The sequence below is a fragment of the Pelophylax lessonae genome (assembly GCF_965119305.1).
Source record: "Pelophylax lessonae genome assembly, chromosome: 6".
NCBI classification, from domain to species: Eukaryota; Metazoa; Chordata; class Amphibia; order Anura; family Ranidae; genus Pelophylax; species Pelophylax lessonae.
Window position 1 is genome coordinate 189,050,427 of NC_138773.1, and position 21,401 is coordinate 189,071,827.

Below are 21,401 nucleotides of genomic sequence, written 5' to 3' on the forward strand. Positions count from 1 at the left end.
CCTTTTATATTTTGTAACAATTTTCTTCAATAAAATTACAAATTTTTACAATTTTTGTGTATACGTGAGTGCCCAAAAAGTCCCACCAATAGGGGAATTTCCTTCGTTAGATTCTGTTGTCGGAGGGGATCATGATTTAGATCAGGCAGCACTGGAGGCAGCACAGTTAAACATTTTCTCTGAAAAAATTAAGCCCTGCCTTTACCCCAACTTACCTATCGCTGGAAGATTGTTAACACAGTTTAAAGTTATCATCTGAGTATCTAAATTTAATCTCTTTAATTGCAGTAAAGGGATTAGGAAAAACACACCCAGTTTAATATTTTCTGATTAGTAAATACGTTCCAAATGATGTAAGAAACTTCAAGGCAGTTTAAAACCCTGCAAGAGAAGCTAAAACTGTATTATTCCAGAACAAACGCACTAAGAAATGAGAGTTCACTTTGGTAGCCAGCATGCTTCTTGAGCCTTCCTGCGTGCATATATATTTGCTAGCCATGCTAAGCTGCTCGCGCCTAGGGGATGCTGCAATCATAGGTTTGGCAGGGAATAATGAACAGAATTAATACCTGATAATGAGCTTGAACCAGAGGCATGGAGAATCTAGCACGCTCAAGAAAGTTATTAAATGCTCTGTAGAGAAGCAGCCTATGCAAATGTAGAGAGCAATAGTTATCCTCTCTCTCTAAATCCTGCTTGAAGACATCTGGCCTACCCTCAGTAGTAGCATCTGGAGATGTGTCGGGTGTCAGGTACACAAGAACATCCCCCTCACGAGTGTCCCCTAGGCGTGGAGTGATGTGCAAGATCGGGGAGCCCGGATTCGAGTCGCTTGTGAGGTCAAAACCATCTGGGATGCAACACAGGAACAATTTAGAGTTTTATACAAAGTGTCTGTTCCCTTTTATTTGCTGTGGCTTGTCCAAACAAAATTGGGATAAAGAAAAAGCTTATACCGGGGACAGATAAGTAAGTTTGCAAGCTAAATCCAATCAAATGACCATGAAAATGTAAGAAATGATAAAAAAAATAAATGTAGAAATCATAATAAGGCCACTAGAGTCTTGAAAGATCATCTTTTATGGGTTTGAAAAGTAAAGTTACATTTAAAGCCAAAAAATCATTACCAAGCCAATGTTTACTTTACAAAAAATAAATAACTAAATCAAAAGAAAAGAAACCAGACTATGACAAAAGAAACCATAGTTTAAAAAAATCACAAATGTATAGGAGAGGTGATGTAAAAAACAGAGTTAAAGAACCAGATACATTTCAAATGGTCTACATAAGGTCTTAAAGTCATTCGTATAAAATAACTGCAAGGTTGGAAGGTCTGCTACAGTTGGAAAAACAAACTGAAAACTTTTACCCTTCAAAATTAAAATCACAGCAGCCAGATTATGCAAAACAGAAGATAAAGACATACATGACAGAACATAGTCATGAAACAGTAAACTGATGTGTTTTAATGGTCCATTAGTGTTTGCACAAATGTAAGCATAACAAACTGAAGAGCCGATAGGTGAAAAGACTTTCACACAGATGTGGCTAGTGTATTGCTACAGTAAAGGACAACACATTGCATTTATTATATTGACCAGAGACAGCTGCCAGTAGAATTGAAAGAAGCTGTGACAAATGCTACTTTACACTTTATTACTTATACAACAGTAATTCTAATAAAGGGTTTTCCGCCTCTGAAAACCTTGTTTATGAGGTCTGTCCCCAAAGTGTGGTCATCTGACAGTAATTGTAAGACTGGACCAACTTTGTAACAAGGAAAAGATCAGCTTTATTATCGGCTTTATTAATACAGTAACTATACAATACAGTAACTGACAGGGACTTTTTTTAAAGATGAAAAATAGATTAATTTGGACTTGCCTGTAAACTTCATATCTTGGAGTACTATACAGGACACAAGCATAATACTCATATGCCATTCATTATTGGCGTGTACCTTGAGCTCATTGGACGCTGGAAAAGCTTTAGAGGACACGTGCCTTGCGTGCTTTCCCCATAACCTCACCCCACTCCATGAGCCCGTAGTTTTGCAGCAAGCAATAGAGAATAAACTAAGGAATGGAAGGGAGGGTGGCCTGTGTCCTGTACTGTATTCCAAGACCAGGATTTAAAAAAAAGTAAAGAATTCTCTTATCCTAATTGTACACTACGGGAAACAGACAGAATATTCATACACAATGGGACATCCTCAAGCAATGAATAGGAAGGGTGGGCAACAAGGAGGCAAATAGAACTGTGCCAATATACCCAACAACAACACAGGTCTAAAGACCCAACTTCAGAGAACCAGTGTATGAACCTTGCGTGCAAAAAGATTGGATGTCCATCTGCTAAAGCTTTGAAAAAGTATGAACATAAGACAATGAGATGGTCTTACACAACTGGATTACAGAGGCTTGGTGCTGAAATACCCATAAAACACCCACCAATCTGGTGGAATGGGTGCATAAAAGCGCAGGAGGAGATTTCTCTTTAAGAATGTAAGCTCTTACAATCAGTTTTCCTGTTCAAGATGCAATGGTGGATTTTGAAGCAGGATGTCTCTAGTAAGGTCCAGAGAACAAGACAAAGAGGAAATCCATCTGTCTGAATAGAGAAGTAGCCTTGAGGTATACTCTAATGGCTCTGACTACATCTAGGCAATCTAGAGAAATTTCCTTTGGATGCTTAGGAGCAGGGCAGAAGGATGGGAAGACAATGTCCTCATTGAGGTGGAAAGCCTATACCATTTTTAGAAGAAATGATGGCATTGAGCATAAGACAATCTTGTCATTGCGAAGAATGAAAAAAAGGCACTTTACAAGAAAGAACCACTAGTTCAGCAACCTGTCTGACAGATATGATAGCGACCGAAAATGCTACTTTGCAAGATACAGTAGATCCTCTAGATTTAAAGGGCAGAGAAAACCAAGTAATTGAGATCCCAAGTAAGCACAAGGTACAGCAAGGGGGGGGGGAAGGGGTGGTGTCAATACGAGGTACACTTTGAAGAAATTATTTTACAAAAGAGAGCGAAGCCAGAGGCATTCGAAAAAAAAATGCATAAGGCAGAGACCTGACCTTTACGAGTTCTTAAGGCCATGTTTTAGTCAAGACCTCATTGGAGGGATTGAAAGAAGCCCAGCATGCAAGGTACAGAGGTACACACTAGGCCAAAAAAAAGAATTCTAGGTGCGACAATTTACAGTATCTTCCTGGAAGAGGTATTTCTTCCTTTTAACAAGGTAGGAATCACAGACTCAGAGACCCCTTTATCCTTAAACACCTGGATTTCAACAACCAAAGCCAGAGACTGAGAAGTAGGTTGGAATAGAGGGCAATAAGATAATAGATCTGGTCTGTTGGACAGGAGTCATCTTTTTAGAAGTCCATATGTCTGTGTACCAGGCTCTTCTGGGCCAGTTCGGTGCAATTAAAATCATTTTTTTTTTCTTTTTTCTTGCTCTATTTCCTTGAGCTGACATGGTAGAATTTGCACTAAAGGGAAGGCATAAATTAGCCTAACCTGAGACCAGGGGATGAAGGAGAGTCAATTTGCACAATGCCAAGACTTTTGTGGACAGAGGCTATGAGCTTATCAACATTGACAAGCATGTTGCGTGAAGCTCACCCCTTCTGTATAGTGACGATCCGTGGGAGAAAAACCTACAACCCATGGTGTATAAATATTCTCCCTGTGTCCTGTACTGTACAATTAGGATTGTGCTTTCACTCAGGCATGCGTGGCGATATTTAACATGATTAATCAATGTTTTCGTTTGTAGGCTCCGCCAATGCATGTGTTCATATGTGCATGTATGTGGGAGTGGGCTAAAACTTTGGGTGATGCAAGGTTGTTTTAAGTGCTTGAATAACTTGGTGAAAGTTTATTTTTTCGGCTCAAATTTTTTTCTTCTCATTACATAAGGGGCCAAAAGTCCCCTATGTGATACTTCATTGTTGAGCCATTTCACTTGCCCTCCACTGAAGCTATTGGAGCTCAGATGTATACCATATGTCGGTAGTAGCGAAAGGGTTAAATGAGTTCCTGCGATTCCAACCATACATTTATAAAACTAAAATGTCCAGAAAACCTTTTGCAAAGGGTTTAAAAAACAATATAACGCAATTTGCAATGTAAAATACCACAAATGGACGATTATAATAAATACAACTAAGACTACAAACTTTTTGATTCTAGTTAGAACTTATTTTACTCACTCAATCTATTTTTCCATCTGAAGAAGAAAAAAAAAACATCCAGAAAGGAATCCATCAAAGACTATCATTACCTTCTCTTCTCCAGCGATGCCTACGTATAGAAGCAGTGGTGATGGCTGTGCGAGAGATACGGGGGACTGTTGGAGTCACTTCAACCTTCAACACTTTCTGCCCTTGTTGTGAAGAGTCAGGAGCATCAAACGGCAAGGAATTTTTCATAGCATTTGCAACCTGAATACAGAGAAAAGACCATTATGGCAAAACGTCACCTTAAAAATAGAATTGCCTGTAATACTGCTTACATAGCCTGACAGCCAACAATACTTCTACTTATCTTCTAGCTTGCACAAGAGGTAATGATCAAGCTTGATCCATCCTATGTCTTTCACTGAGAGCACAGTAAATCACAAAACAAATTACTTACCAATAGGGGCTGAGAGTAGAGCTCCAGCTGGGCTCGATAGATGATGTCATCAAGAACCTCCTGCCCAAGCTCCCATTCTCCATTGTATCTGTACAAGTACAAGCAATTAATTACATACTCTGGTCCGAATTATTTATTAAAATATTATTTACACAAATACAATGTGAATTAAAATCCTGATGACGTTAGTTCTTGCTTTCTCCAATCTTATGAATTACCACTACTGCATATGAAATCACAATGATGTTACTGGCCTAAGGTGAACTTCATTCCCAATTAAAACACTTCAACCCAAGCATCCTTCTAAAAAAACCTTTGCCCGACATACTGCCTTATAAAAGTACAGGCGGTCCCCGGGTTACAAACATCCAACTTACAAACGGAGGGAGACAACAGGAAGTGAGAGAAAATCTACCCCTAGGAAGGGAAATTCACTTCTGTAAGAGTTATCATGGGAAAAAGGTGTCTCCACTGAAGCTTTATCACCAATCCTTGTTTCCATAATAACCCAATATTTTCAAAATCCAATTGTCATAGGAACAGAAAGTGAGGTGAAATCTTTTGAACAGGGGCACAGACAGCAAAACAAATGTTACAGGGGAGTTAACCCTTCTCTATGCTATCCAAAAAACGTAAAAATATATTTTTTTGGTTGCAGTTACACTTCACAAATGTCCCTATTCTGACTTGCATACTGTAACGGAACCGCGAACCACTCTGTGTTTGCGCGCTTCCTTTAGTCTTGAACATAGATATCAAATATTCCAGCCGCCCCCAATGCAAAGCTAGCCGACAACTTAGCTTGTTCTGGAACTTTCCTCTTTTATTAAACAGTTACACAGTTTATATACAGCATGGACATCCCCCTCCTGATCAGATTACCACACACAGGTCAGGGGTTGCCTGATTACATTATCATATGCAGATGAAATTGTATAGAGAAATAGAATTAACCTGAACTAATTATCTAGCCATCTGGACAGAAACAATAGGTGAGTTCATTAACAATGGGACAGACAGGCTTAACAGAATACACATCACACCTCAATACACAGACAATAGGAAGCGACCACCAGTGGCAGATTGTCCGTCTCGGACACTAAAGTACAATACACATTATCAGAACTGTAAACACAGAACCCCCAGTAGATAACAGGTGAGTATATCAGCATATGTGTGGAAGACAGGTGATTGAGCGGATGATATTAGCATCTGTTATAAGTCTGACTGTGTGAAGCAGTCTTCATAGGTTTATTGGGATAAATATTACTATCCCACTTGAAGCAATCCAAACCATATTCTCAGTGTCCATTAAGTATCTGCCTTTCACTCCCAGTGATGGAGAGTCCCGTCACACAAACAAATTCAACTTAAGAACAAACCTACAGACCCTATCTTGTTTGTACCCCAGGGACTGCCTGTAAAGAGAACCACGGGTGGCAGTAAGAGGTAATGTGTTGGCAAATAAAAGTCTAGCTGAATGAAAACATGTTGGTTATTAGTCCTCATGCACACAGGACATTTGTATAGCTACTTTTAGGAGCGTCAGGCATTTTTTTTTGCAGCTTAAAAACGCCCCTCCATGTTATCCTATGGCCTCATGCACACACAGAAGTTTTGAAGCTATGAGTGGCATAAGCATTTTTAAGCTGCAAAAAAAACCCAGGGTCAGCACGTACTGAGGACAGGCGTTACAGCTGTAAAAATGTCAGATGCTGCTAAACACATGACAACATGTGACGACACAAAGGGCGGGGTCTCTCGTGGCGTCACTGGGTGGCCACGCCCCATGGCTATTTAAGAAGACGCAAAGAGGGGAGCTGGAATAATCACGGATGACAGTGTTGGAGGAGGACCGGAGGCACAGAAGACCGGAGGCACAGAAGACCGGAGAAAGAACACCGGAGGGGGCAAGACCTGAGGGGGGGAAAGACCTGAGGGGGGGGGGAGCTAAGGGGGGAAAGACCTGAGGGGGGGGGAGCTAAGGGGGGAAAGACCTGAGGGGGAAGAACAGAGGGAGATTTTTAATAAAGGACTTCTCAAAACTGTCTCTTGTCATTATTTACACCACACTGCCTTTTTTGGGGTGAATGGGTAGGGGTACATATGGTATCCCATTCACATGGGGGGGATCTTGGGCACCCTTGTTAAAGGGGGCTTCTAGATTCCGATAAGCCCCCTGCCTGCAGACCCCCACAACCACCGCACAGGGCTGTCGGGAAGAGGCCCTCGTCCCCATCTATACTGCTATTGCCAAGTAAAAGTAGCCCTATCAGAACAAGTTTTTAGCGGCTCAAAATTGGAATGTGCCATGCCTGCAAAGGGAGAAAACATGCAATATGCATAGATATACTGTCCACAATGGCATTTTTGGATTGTAAATTAAAGATTTTGAATGAGTACATTTCTTGGGTTTTGAGAAGACTTACATAGCATGATAGACACCAGTGAGCACTTGGACCATAAAACCAGGATCAAGCACAACACGACCACACAACTCTTTCCATCGCTTCTCATGCTGCCGAGGAAAGCCACCAACACACAATCTGCAGAAAAGAAAGAACACAAAATACTAATTTTTAATACAAATATTAAGGAGTAATGAACATCACCTGAAACTTCTCACATGCTAGCATGTCATCTTTAGACCCTTCCTACCATTACCCGCTACTGAAGGGACTTGTAAAGGAAACATGTACCTGAGAGAATACTATAGGTTGCCATTACGGACCTCCTTTTTGAAAAGGTTAATTACCTAGTTATCTTTAAAATATTGCATTGAAAAGTATCTCAGGAGTTTTCTGTCAAATGTATATTATTATGTATTTCCTAAATAATGCTTTGACTTACATTTAGAATTGAATAAATGAGGCAAGCATTACACAACCAATGACTTGAAAATAAACACGTTATCTATGTCAGTAAATGTTTTACTCAAACATATACAGTATCTCACAAAAGTGAGTACACCCCTCACATTTTTGTAAACATTTTATTATATCTTTTCATGTGACAACACTGAAAAAATGACACTTTGCTACAATGTAAAGTAATGAGTGTACAGCTTGTATAACAGTGTAAATTTGCTGTCCCCTCAAAATAACAACACACAGCCATTAATGTCTAAACTGTTTGCCACAAAAGTGAGTACACCCCTAAGTGAAAATTTCCAAATTGGGCCCAATTAGCCATTTTCCCTTCCCGGCGTCATGTGACAAGTTAGTGTTACAAGGTCTCAGGTGTGAATGGGGAGCAGGTGTGTTAAATTTGGTGTTATCACTCTCACTCTCTCATACTGGTCACTGGAAGTTCAACATGGCACCTCATGGCGAAGAACTCTCTGAGGATCTGAAAAAAAAGAATTGTTGCTCTACATAAAGATGACCTAGGCTATAAGAAGATTGCCAAGTCCCTGAAACTGAGCTGCAGCAGGGTGGTCAAGATCATACAGCGGTTTAACAGGACAGGTTCTACTAAGAACAGGCCTTGCCATGGTAGACCAAAGAAGTTGAGTGCACATGCTCAGTGTCATATCTGGAGGTGGTCTTTGGGAAATAGACGTATGAGTTCTGCCAGCATTGCTACAGAGGTTGAAGGCTTGGGGGGGGGGGTCAGCCTTATAAGTGCTCAGACCATTCGCCGCATGATGCATCAAATTGGTCTGCATGTCGTCCCAGAAGGGAGGCCCGCAAACAGTTTGTTGAAGACAAGTAGACTAATGACCTGGATTTTTGGAACCATGTCCTGTGGTCTGTTTAGACCAAGGTTAACTTATTTGGTTCAGATGGTGTCAAGTGTGTGTGGCAGCAAACAAGTGAGGAGTACAAAGACAAGTGTGTCTTGCCTACAGTCAAGCATGGTGGTGGGAGTGTAATGGTCTGGGGCTGCATGAGTGCTGCTTTCACTGGGGAGCTACATTTCATTGAGGGAACCATGAATGCCAACATGTACTGTGACATACTAAAGCAGATCATGATCTCCTTCCTTCAGAGACTGGGCCGCAGGGCAGTATTTAAACATAACAACCCCAAACACATCTCCAAGACCACCACTGCCTTGCTACAGAAGCTAAGGGTAAAGGTGATGGACTGACCAAGCATGTCTCCAGACCTAAACCCTATTGAGCATCTGTGGGGAATCCTCAAATGGAAGGTGGAGGAGCGCAAGGTCTCTAACATCCACCAGCTTCGTGATGTCATCATGGAGGAGTGGAAAAGGACTCCAGTGGCAACCTGTGAAGCTCTGGTGAACTCCATGCACAAAAGGGTTAAGGCAGTGCTGGAAAATAATGGTGGCCACACAACTTTGGGCCCAATTTGGACATTTTTACTTAGGGGTGTACTCACTTTTGTTGCCAGCGGTTTAGACATTAATGGCTGTGTGTTGAGTTATTTTGAGGGGACAGCAAATTTACACGGTTATACAAGCTGTACACTCACTACTTTACATTGTAGCAAAGTGTCATTTCTTCAGAGTTGTCACATGAAAAGATTTAATAAAAGATTTAGAGAAAATATGAGGGGTGTACTAACTTTTGTGAGGTATTGTACATGTGAAAAAATACAGGACAGGAGCTTAATAGTTTCATTATTCCCCCCCCCCCCAGTTTGTGCGCCTGTGTCATGGAGTCCCAGGTTTAACATTGTTATAATTAAAGGATCCTAAATTTTGTTATGGTCAATTATCTGGGAGACAATGGTACCCGCTCCCCCCTAAAAAACTGTTTCTTTTAATTAGGCTAATGCATACTTCTAAGCTAGACAATGATCCTATTAGTGGTACCCAGCTCACTTAAGTCTGGACTAAGCCGAAGGAGATACAAGGATTTCAAGGACTATGCCAAGTTTCCTGTAAAGATTGGGCCTCCTCTGGATTACAGTGCTCTTTGCTACCCTACAGATAGTCAAACACAGACAGTAAGCAGTCATATTTTGGGCAGTCCCACCTATTATATGTTTAGCTTTTCCTACTTACCTAGAACCCATTCTACATAGTGACTGGTAGGAGGAAGGTGGCATGTACACAATAGCAGAGTTGTAGCACAACATGAGAAAGCTCAGCACTTCAAACCTGTAAGAACATAAAAAATACAGTTTATGACCTACATAACTAAAGCTGGCCAAAGATTGTTAGGTTTTTCTCATTCAGCCAGCGAGCTAAACAAAAAGATAACTAACAGATTCCTCCATTCACATCCAGGACATTGTATTCTGACAGCTGGACTCACCACTGTCATACAACGATCTAAGGATTTCTAGCATGTTCTGTTGGTCAAAGTTGGTCAAACAGTCAACTACCGTCAAGCAAGGACAGATACGCATTGATCGAAATTTGGCCAATCCCTGCTAAACTGGCCAAATTTTGATCCTTCAATGACCAGCTTAAAGAAATCATTAGTTCAGCAAGTCCTATTCCCACTACAGTCCTTCTTACCTGTTTTGTGCTGTAAAGGTTTCCCTCTGGGGATGCAGATCACTGTAAACAACCCTGATGAGATCATGTTGACTCAAAGCTCCCTCCGTCAAAGCCATAGACCCTAATGATGATGGCTAACCAAATCATTGGAATCATGAATCAGAAGATGCACAATGGAAAAAGAAAAAGAGAACATAACAAAATATGAAGATGTAAACAACAAATATGCATCATTCAATAAGCTCAAATGTAAATCATGCACTCAATCAAAAAATATACAGAATACAATATATAAAAAAACATTTCAGCTATGTTGGTTAGATCACTGATTGGAATACTTTTTTTAGAACAAAGCTTTTTTTTTAAAAAAATAGAGAAATTTTGACTTATCTGTAAATTCCATATCTTGAAGTACTGTACACAGGTAATTTATTTATATACCATGTATTATAGGCACATACCTTTACGTGATAAGACAATGACAAGAAGAGGGGCATGCCCCCCCTGGGAAGCCTCCCCTAGTACTGTATCCTCAGTTATGCAGCAAGCACTGCAGATTAAACAAGGAGATTTAGGGAGGGTGTCCTGTACTGTACTCCCAGAAATGGAATTTAAAAGTCTACATTCCTCTTATCTTAATCGTAAAATAAAGAACATAGGCAACTTATTCATGCACTGTGGGATGTCCCCAGACAATCAATACAAAGGGTGGGCAACAACTAGGCAAATAGAACTGTGCCAAAAGACCCAAAATCCAACAGGGGTCAAGGACCCAAGTTCATAGTGCCATTCCAAGAACTTTGCACCCAAAACATGCATCTGCAGAAAACTGGACATCCACCTGGTAAAACTAAGTATAAACAGAAGACCAGGTGGTGGTCTTACACAGGTTTATCGCCTAAAAACTCAGGATACCCCAAAGATCTGGTGGAGTGGGCGCGCAACAGCGCAGAAGGAGGTTTTTGTTAAAGAGCTCTTGCAATCAAGTTCTTGGTCCAGCATGCAAAGGTAGAGTCTGTATCAGGGTGCCCCTTGTGAAGTCCCCAGGAAAGAATAAATAGTAAATCTGTTTGTCCAATGGAAGCGTTAGCATTTATGTATATTCTCATGGCTCTAACTACACCCAGGCAATGTAGAGAGTTCCTTTAAATGCTTAGGAGCAGGGCACAAAGATGGCAGGACAATGTTATCATTGAGAGGGAAAGTTAAAACCACTTTGGAAGACAGGATGGTCTTGGGCATGAAACAACCTTGTCTTTGTAAAGTATGGGTAAAGGCTCTTTACAGGAAAGGTCCGCCAGGTAAGATACATGTTTGACAGACGTGATGGCTACAAAAAAGGATACTTTGATGGCAAGAATCTCCAAGGGAATAGCCCTGATGGGATCAAAGAGTGGTTTCTATGGGGCCGAAAGAACCACATTAAGGTCCCAGGGAGGCACATGGTGCTGCAAGGCAAGCCTAACATGAGAAACACCTTGAATAAAGGTTTTCACAAGGCAATGTGAAGCTAAAGGGCTTTGAAGGAAAGAAGAATGATACCTGCCTTTTTAGGGTGCTAAGAGCTAGATTTTGGTCAAGACCTGTTTGAAGGAAGACCAGAATGTACAATACAGAGAAATTTCTGGGACTGAATTGCCTGTGCTCACATCAGGCAGAGTAAGGTTTCCAGGTATAATAATAGATCTTCCTGGAAGTGGCCTTTCTTGCTTTCTGCATAGTAGAAATCAGGCTCAGAAATCCCTCTATTAAAGAATATGTAAACCCAACATTTCATATTCCTGATGTGTGCTTGCTGTATCATGTACTTGTAGGAAAAAGTATCCTGTTCTATTTGTACTGCTTAATTTGTGTGAAATATCTGGTGTTCCTGATAGTTTTTAATAAGAAAGCAGAGTAACTGACCACACTAGGCATAAGAGCACAGCATGGTTAGTTCTGTAGCTGTGCGGTAAACTCCGCCTGCTCTCCTCCAATGATCAGACTTGTCTTCTCTGTATAGACATTCACTGGAAAGACCAGAGTGAACCTGTTTCTCTTCCCCCAGCTCTCTGAACTCCTGCAGCTGAGAACAGAGCTTTGTGATCACATATAGAAAGAAAAAAAAAAAATTAAGGGGAAAAATAAGGTATATATATATATATATATATATATATATATATATATATATATATATATATATACACACATATACATACATACACACACACACACACGTATATATATATATATATATATATATATATATATATATATATATATATATGTTTTGCCTTTTATTCTTATTTTAAATTAAATGGGTTGTTTTACATAAGTGAGGGTTCACATATACTTTACGTTGGGAAGTCGGAGTATGTCTGTGTACCAGGTTCTTCCGGACCAGTTTAATGCAAATTGAATCACTGTTTTTCTCTCTTGTTCTATTTTGTGGAGCAGGTGAGTCAGAATTCTCAGAGAAGGGAAGGCATAAATTAGCGTGAACTAAAATCGGGATAATTAGAACAATGAGGTCAGGGCTAAGATGTCCACATCTGGAGTCCCCCATCTTTGACATATTAGATTGAACACATTTGGATAAGGAGGTCATTCACCTTCCTCCAAGTGGTGGCGGCTGGAATAATCCACCCGCCAGTTGTGGATCGCAGAAATCACTGGACAGTGAGTTTGTGTCTACAAGAGAATGTGGTTTACTTCCTTCAATGCAGTCAGGCTTCTTATGCCCCCTTGATGGCCGATATATGCTACTGTGGTAGTTGCCTGACTATACCTTAATTGGGTACCTGACCAACGTGACTGCTCTGAGCTCCAAGACGTTGATGGGGAGCTTAGTTTCCTCTCTTGACCATGTTCCCTGAACTGTCAAATTTTTTCGAAGACTCTTTATGAGCTTGACAAACTACCGTCTGTTGTGAGAACTTTCCAAAATAGTTTCCCTCTGTTAGAGCTGTAGTGGCAATCAACAAGGAAAAGGAAGTTCTGCTTGGCTGGATAGGAACATTGGTAAGTCCAGGGAGAAACCGTTTTTTTTTTCATGCTGACAGAATTTTTTGTTGGAGAGTTCTTGAGTTTAATTAGACAAAAAGGTACTGCCTCAAAGACACACACAGAACTGTCATAGCGAATCTCCCTGTGGCATTTCTCATGGATCTCAGTTGTCGAGCATGAGCCCTTAGAGAAAGAACTTTCTTCTCTGGAAGAAAGACTTGATTGGGAGGTATTCAGGATGAAATGCAAGTATTCTAGGTGCATGGAGGGTTAAAGAGCAGATCCGTTTATATTGTTCACCAAGCCAAAGGCCTGGATTATCGAAATTGTCTTGTGGACATTTTCAGATAGTTGTAAGGAAGGAAAGGTTCTTCAGGAGAAGGTCAACTAGATAGCCTGTCACTCGGATGACTTGAGTTCTGAGAAGTGCAAGCAAGGGTGCCAAAACCTTTGTGAACTCTCTGGGAGCAGAGTATAGGCTGTAGGGCAGTGCAACAAACTTAAAGTAGTTGTTTGTCACTGCAAAGCATTGCAATCACTGGTGAGGTAGGTAAATAGGAACATGAAACCTGGATGTCCACAGATGCCATGTATGCCCCCTTGTCTCAGGAGAGGCAATTACTGACCTTCTGGATTCCAAGTGAAATGTAGTAATTTTAAGGAATTTGTGGAGGGATTTTAAGTCCAGGATAGGACGAATACCCCTATTGGGTAACCTGAACAGGTTTGACTAGAATCTCTTAAACCTGTGTCCGTGACCCAGAGAGAAGCAAACTGTAACAGGCATCTCCCCAGTCTTAAGAGTAAGGGCACCCCTGCATTGTAAGGATGGCTTAAGGGAAGACTTGGTGACCTTTGTGGACCAAGTCTTGTGCTGAAAAAAGGGCTAAACTTTAATGTTGAAGTGTAGTTAGAGCATGCAGGTGCTCTACATTTAGAGAAGCTAGGGGCTTACATATGTTTTATAGCAGAAAGGAAAAAATAATGTTTTGTTTTTAAGATTGTCAGTTTTTTGTTGTTTACAGCGCAAAAAATAAAAAACCCAGAGGTGATCAAGTGCCATCAAAAGAAAGCACTATTTGTGGGGGAAAAAAGGACATACATTTTATTTGGGTACAGCGTTGCATGACTGCTTAATTGTCAGTAAAAGTAATGCAGTGCCGTATTGTAAAGAATGGCATGGTCATAAAGGGGGGTAAATCTTCCGGAGGTCAAGTGGTTAAAACAAGCTTTTAAAAGTATCTCAAATTTTCTATCAGCAGAATCTTTGAAAGAAGGAACATCTTCAATAAGTACAGTGCGATGTTTGTTTAGGACAGAGACCGCAGGATCAACCACAGGAATAGCCAACTTCTTTGTGAACGCTTTATCCGCTCAGGGAATGCTTAGCAAGTTTTTGTAGGTCTCTTTGTGAAGGGATATGTTAAAGCGGAGGAGAATCAATTTGCACAATGCCATGTTGCGTGATGCTCCCTGTTTAATATAGTGACAATGTGGGGGAGAAATTTCTTCCACGCCTTCCTCCAACACTACCTCAACGTCATCTTCATTCCCTTCGGATTCTGCATCCACTAGGACTGGCACATCAGGGTCCAAATCTGGTTGAGAAACAGGAGTAGGAGAAGCAGCAGTGTTTCTAAGCCCTAGACAAAGATGGTTGAATTTGAGCAACAATCTGTCCAAGAAATTGTGACATTGATGCAGAAAATTCTGCTTTTGTCAAGTAGGCTGCTTGTTGCATGCCTAAAATAGAGCTAGAATCGGATTCAGAGGCCGGTGTTAGGCTGGTTCTTGCTTTGGTGCAAGGAACGCATCGTCACTCTAAGGTTGAGGTTAATGTTGTGCGGGCTCTCGGCAGAACAAATGTATGCATGCGGTTCTGAATTGGTTCCCTTTTGCCTGTTCTCCAACATGGCTACCCCAGGGGTAATCACAGAGAAGAGTTTTCGGAGATAAGGTAAGGGTGCCCCGGAAGGAGTATGCAATAACCCAGGCAACCATTCTGCAACAAATCCTCGTGGCAAAAGGGCGGGAGGAAGCACCTGAGTACCTTATAAGGGCTCTAGGCTAAACTTGCAATAAAGTGTGTGACCAGTGGTATGATGCAACACCTTGTCATCAATCTGGGACTGAGCTCTGAGTGGTTATAGTTTAGTGAAAGTTTTAGTAAAAGTAAGGTTGAAAAGTTTGCACTGTGAAATTAATACAATCCAAACATAGAACTGTTTATACACTAAGAGTCAGAGATACAGGGTGACCCTGCCCACAACGCTGGACTGCATAGAAAATTTCAGGCTTTGCCCCCCACAGTGGGCATACCTCTGAAAGGGGTCTTCAGGACTGGGTTCCATGGACCTGTATAGCCCCCTCCAGCTAACTCAACATGTTGCGTCAAGTGCAAAGGTCAGCGACTCACACAAGATCTATTGCTCAAAGCAACGTTACAGATGTCTCCACTGCGTGAGGTCTAGGTGGAGCTTCAAAGGTTTTACCAAGCTTGCATCAAGCCAGATACACTGCTTTTGTGTAGGCATTAGAAGAAAGAGGGCAGAGTGAAGAATTCCATAAAAATAAAGAAAGAATAAATTAGCAAAGCTGATTTCTATTGCAAAGAAAAAGAGGTCCATCATCTTCAGACACTAGCAAAAAACCGAGGACTGGTGGAGTGGTGTAGGATTGGGGGCAGCCCAGGGTGTCTGTCCTCCAAAACTTGCCAGTGTTTAATCGCTTGATGTTAGGAGCCTATTACCCATAGTGTATGAGTAAGTTAAAAAAAACAAACAACCAAGGCCAGTTACAGGTTGGGGTGGTTGCCATTTGTTTGTATGAGTAAGTTGCTTATGCCCATAGTTACATAGTCAGCTTGAAAAAGGCACAGGTCCAGTCAGTTTGGTTGCCCTTCTCTGCACTTTCTCCAGTTCCCCATTATCCTTTTTTTTGTGAACTGGTGCCAAAAACTTAACTGTATTTTATTCAGTTTTCTATTCATTTACAATTTGAATTGTCCAGTCCTTTAGACTTTACTTTACACATTAACCATGTGTTGGGAACTGTGTCAAATACTTTTGCAAAATCCAAGTATACCACTTCCTCTTTGTCTAAGTTGGTGCTTACTTCCACATAAAAAGAAATCAGATTTGTTTGTCTTTTGGGAATCCATGCTGGCTATTGCTTAAGATATTATTTTCTAGCAAAAACGAATCTATGTGGACTTTTATTAAACTCCGATAACTGAAAAGTCTTTATTACCTAGATTAGTACTTCACCTTGATTCTCAACCCTTGCCATTACAATGACAAATCAGTAAAAGTAAAAAAAAACAAAACACATTGCAAAGGAAATAGATTTGCAAAACAGACCAAACTGCAATTAAAGTTGCATCATTCAACAGTGGATGTTTGTGATAATAAGTGGATCATTATGTAAAAACCTTTCCAGACACCAATTTGTCAGACAATACCAGTTTTGTTTTTTAATTGAGGATCAGTGAACCCTTTCAAGAAGAAGTTTTTTGATCTCCCTTTTTTTCTCCTACTATTCAGTGTTTCACAAATTTTAAGGTGGATGTAGCAACAGCCAATTTTAGCAATCTTTTTCTTTAACCACTAGCTGTCCAAGCCAATTCTGACACTTTTCTCATACAAATCAACATTTTTCTTTTTACTAGGTAAATACTTAGAACCCCCAAACATTCTATCATCGTGTGCAGTTCCCTAACTGTGCTGGGAACTCAGGCTGCTCTCCTCCAATAAACAGACTTGCCCTGACATGCCGCGCCCCCCCCCCCCCCAGCCTTTAACTGGGAAGATCAGTGTACTGTTTCTTCACCTCCCCCTAGCTCTTATGCAGCTGAGAACAGAGGGATGTGATCACGAATAAAAAAAAAAAAAAAAAAAAAGGGGGGGGGAGGGGGACTATTTATTTTTTTAGATCTAGATACAAATGTTTGCTTTTCACTTAAATTTTAAACTAAAAATGGATTTTTGTAAAATCTTACCGTAAAATCCTTTTCTCTTAGCTCATTGACAGACGTAGTCCTCGGTGATACACCACCTTCGGGTTATGTTGCCTCCACAGGAGCAGGACTAGACAGGAAATTAAAAAGCTCTGGCCACACCCTAGGGGCAGTCCCAGAGGGTATATCCTCTCTCTCTCTGCCTCAGCAAATCAGTTATGTGAAAAAGCAGTCTTTAGAGATTTTAACCCAACCCAACTCAAAAACAGAGGGGCGGGGACTACGTCTGTCAATGAGCTAAGAGAAAAGGATTTTACGGTAAGATTTTACAAAAATCCATTTTTCTCTAGCGCTCATTGACAGACGTAGTCCTCGGTGATACACCACCTTCGGGACGTCCCAGAGCAGTATCACAAATGAGGGGTGGGAAAATGGAAATCAAATCCCAATCTAGAAGGCCCAACCGGTGCCAACTAGAAGTTTACAATGCTCATCCTTAATGATGAGACTCAACAAAAAAGAGAAAAAATTGTTTTTTTTTTTTTCAAACAGAAAAAAACCCTCGAGGTAGACCACCGGTCTCCTCAAATTGCGGCCTGCAAAACCTTGCGGCCAAATGAGGCATCCGCCGATGCCGTCACATCAATTTTATAGAATTTTGTAAAGGTATGTACCGACGACCAGGTGGCCGCCTTACATACCTGGACCACTGACGCCTGATGGCGAAAGGCCCAGGAAGTACTGAGCGCTCGAGTGGAGTGCGCCCTAACAGGGAACGGAGGACTCTGACCCTTAATAGAATAAGCCTGTACCACCGTTTGTCTAATCCATTTGGCAATGGTCGCGGCAGATGCAGGCAAACCCTTTCTGGGGCCATCCGTGATCACAAAAAGTGAATCCGTCTTACGGAATGATTCCGTAGCTTTCAGGTATACCCTGATTGCCCGAACCACATCTAAGGAATGCAACGCATGTTCCCGATGATGCTTGGGCTGAGGACACAAGGAAGGTAGTACAATATCTTCATTCAGATGAAAATCTGAAACCACCTTAGGAAGAAAAGATGGCTTAGGATGAAGTACTACCTTATCCCTATGAATCACTAGGTATGGGGACTGGCATGATAATGCAGCCAGTTCTGACACCCTGCGAGCAGAAGTAATAGCCACCAAGAAGGCCACCTTCTGGGATAAAGTAAGCAAGGGAATCTCCCTGATGTTTTCAAAGGGAGGTTTCTGTAGATCTGACAAAACCAAATTAAGATCCCAGGGCGGTAAGGGCGCGCGGACTGGAGGAGCCAGGTGCCGCACCCCCTGGATGAAATTCCGCACCAAGGACTTGGTAGCTAAAGGTTTCTGAAAGAAGATTGCTAATGCTGAAACTTGACCCTTGATGGTGCTCAAGGCTAGCTTCTGCTCAACCCCTTGTTGCAAAAAGGCCAATATTCGAGTCACCGAATAGGTACGTGGAGGAAATCCTAAAGATTCGCACCACGCAATATAAGTCTTCCATGTGTGATAATAGACCTTGCTGGAAGTCGCTTTCCTTGCTTAATAAGGGTAGGAATGACTGAAGTAGACAAACCTCTGTCCTTCAGTACTTGGGTCTCAATGGCCAGGCCATTAAACCCAGCGACTGTAAAGCATGATGGTAAATTGGTCCTTGAGACCATAGACACTCCCTGAGAGGAAGTTCCCACGGAACGTCTGCGACTAGCATGTCCAAGTCGGCCAGGCCGGCTTGAGGAGGCCAGCCTAGAATTTCTAGGACCACTGGCGCTGATTGGATCTGAACCAGGCGTCCCTAGAGGTATCTGGCCCCGACCATCCGAGAAAGTCTGGTCGTTTTCTGTTCCCACACATTTATCAGATACCTGATTGTTATCAGGAAGGGTGATCTTTTCTGGTTGAACCTCAGGGACCGAAGTCACCCGACTAGAGGCTACTTGGCCTATCTGGTCAACCAGATCCGATTCCTGTGAGGTATAGGGACTAATCTTAGGAAAAGGTAAAGGAAAAGATCTATTCAGGGAACGGTAACTACCGCTTCCTGTAGTACTTAAATGTTGGAAGGGAAGAATCGCACCGGTAGTAGTGGTTGAAGCTCGATCTAATGTCCTGAATACCGGTGAAAACGTCCCCCCACCCTGAAACCGGGTGGGGGCGCACCTTCAGGCTGTGTACTCCTTTGCTTCGGGTTTGGCTGGGTTGGTCCTCTGCTTGTCCGACCAGCCCTTCTTGAACCCTCCTGGAGGAGTCTTGCCTTTCCCGCTAGTACCAGCCGGGCGCCCTTTATGGGCGGTAAAGAAAGGTCCTCGCTTGTTGCGAGGTCCCTTAGCTTTAGCAGCCTGTGGCAAAAAAGTGCTCTTGCCCCCAGTGGCATCCTTGATGATTTCATCTAGGTTGGCCCCAAATAGACGATTCCCCTGAAAAGGGAGATTTGTCAAGGTCTTTTTGGAACCTAGGTCAGCTGACCAGCATTTTAACCACAGCACACGTCTGAGGATCACCGCTGACATAGATGCATGCCCTAATAAGGGAGTAGTGTCCAAGGCTGCGTCACAGATAAACTGTAGCCCTTGTATAATCTGTTCCATCAAATCAGATGTCTCCTGGGGAATATCTTTTCCCCCTAAGGTCTTGGCGTACCATTTTCGCCCATTCCGTAAGTGTCTGGGAAACTAGACCAATAACAATTACTGGTCTAAATGCTGACCCTATCAGAGAGAAGATGGTGCGGGACTCTGCTTCCATCTTTCGATCCACCGGATCCTTAAAGGACGAAGTGTCCTCCACTGGGATAACCGTGGCTTTATTCAGCCTGGAAATAGGTGGATCCACCACTGGTGGTACCGTCCATTTCTTAATGATGGATTCCTCAAACGGATAGCGTCTAGCAATACGCTTGGAAATAGTAAAGGTACGTTTAGAATGCTCCCATTCTCCTTTAATCTGATTACCGAAACATTTGGGTACAGGAAAAACCTTCACCGTTTTGATGGGCTTATTAGTACCAAAAGGAATCTCTGTTTCAGTTGCCTCTGCCGGTAAAACCTCAAGTTTTAAGGTTTCCTGCACTGCCACAACTAGTGCGTCCACCAATGCTTCTTCCTGAATTATAGCAGGAGAAGAAGCGTCCTCCTCACTGTCTGAGGGGGCTTTACCTGGGATAACAGCCTTTGCAGAGGAACCTGCAACTGCAGTGACCATCTCTGAATCAGAGTCAGAGGTGTCAGATAGTATAGGGGTAGGCGGGGGTCGCTTCCTTGACCCCCGTCCCTGACAGGCCGCCTCCACCCGAGCCACCATAGACTCCAAAATTGCTGTAAATGACTCTACACTCTGTGCACCGGCGGGTCCCGTGGCCCCCTCGAGGGAAACAGGTGGGGGAATATGTGTGGCAGGGTCCATGATAATTCCAGTCACTTCCTGGATAATATAATTCAAAAATAAAAAACTTTTTTTTTTTTTTTTTTTTTTTTTTTCAGACCCCCAGCGCCACAAAAAGCCCCTTAGTGTTACCTGCTAGGGATCCCTATCGATCGATCGAGAGAGATAGACCCCCAGGCTCACCACTTGATGCTCAGAGTTTAACTGCAACAGGTTACAGCGCTGTCTTGACAAACAGGAAGTCTTTTGGCTGGCTGCCCAGGAAGAAAGGAGGCGGCTCCGCCCCTCTGCACGCCTTCCGGCGCCTCCCCTAGCTCCACGAGGTGTTTGGATCACCTCAAACATGGCCGCCCCCATGCTGGAGACACGAGGCTACGCCAAAATGGCGGCTCGTGCGATCCAGCAAAAAAAAAATGGCGGCGGCCTGTACTGAATAGCGGTGTGCTGCAGGGCACACAACACTCTCTCTGCATGGGGATTTGGCGTGGTTGGCGGTACCGGCCCTGGCGGACCGCATGGCCATTCGGGAGGCCTGCTAATAGCTGGAGATCTGATTAGGAAGGCAGTCTACATGTCCGTGGCTTCTGACTGGTAGGTAGCTTATTCTTATCACCGTAAGATTCCCAGAATGCCACAGATTATAATCTTTTTAACATGTATACAATTAGATTGTTAGCTCCCAAACCAAGCCTCCTGGCTTTTTGCACATAAAATCACACTCAAAGTAGGAGGATCTGTGTCATTTATAGGATAGAGAGGGACTCTATCTTACCATACAGAGAGGGGCCCGCGTTCACCACAAGACCCGTCAGGGGAAAAGGGGGAACATACTACTCACCATACCGGAACCAGGCGGGCACCAACTCCTGACAGTACCCCTCTCCACCGGGGCGGGAGGGCTGTCGACCGATATGAACGCCGTGACTCATGGTCTTTGGCGTTTCAGCGAGACGTTTAACTCGCGGGGTCAGTCCTTTAATGGGACTTTGTCGCGGCCGACCCAGCGCGG

General features: G+C 42.5%; 1 protein-coding gene across 2 annotated transcripts in view; it reads right to left on the minus strand.

The window, feature by feature from the left end:
* HYCC2 (hyccin PI4KA lipid kinase complex subunit 2) overlaps positions 1-21,401 on the minus strand; it is a 176,060-nt gene that overhangs the window by 13,187 nt on the left and 141,472 nt on the right. Inside the window, exons 7-12 of one of the 2 annotated variants that reach the window (XM_082262153.1) lie at positions 10,082-10,197; positions 9,623-9,718; positions 7,078-7,194; positions 4,649-4,736; positions 4,296-4,455; positions 716-850 (exon numbers count right to left, since the gene is read on the minus strand). In XM_082262153.1, the coding sequence (XP_082118279.1) occupies positions 716-850; positions 4,296-4,455; positions 4,649-4,736; positions 7,078-7,194; positions 9,623-9,718; positions 10,082-10,197 (712 nt within the window). The remainder of the gene's footprint in view (positions 1-715; positions 851-4,295; positions 4,456-4,648; positions 4,737-7,077; positions 7,195-9,622; positions 9,719-10,081; positions 10,198-21,401) is intronic. The other variant, XM_082262154.1, reaches the window with a different exon arrangement.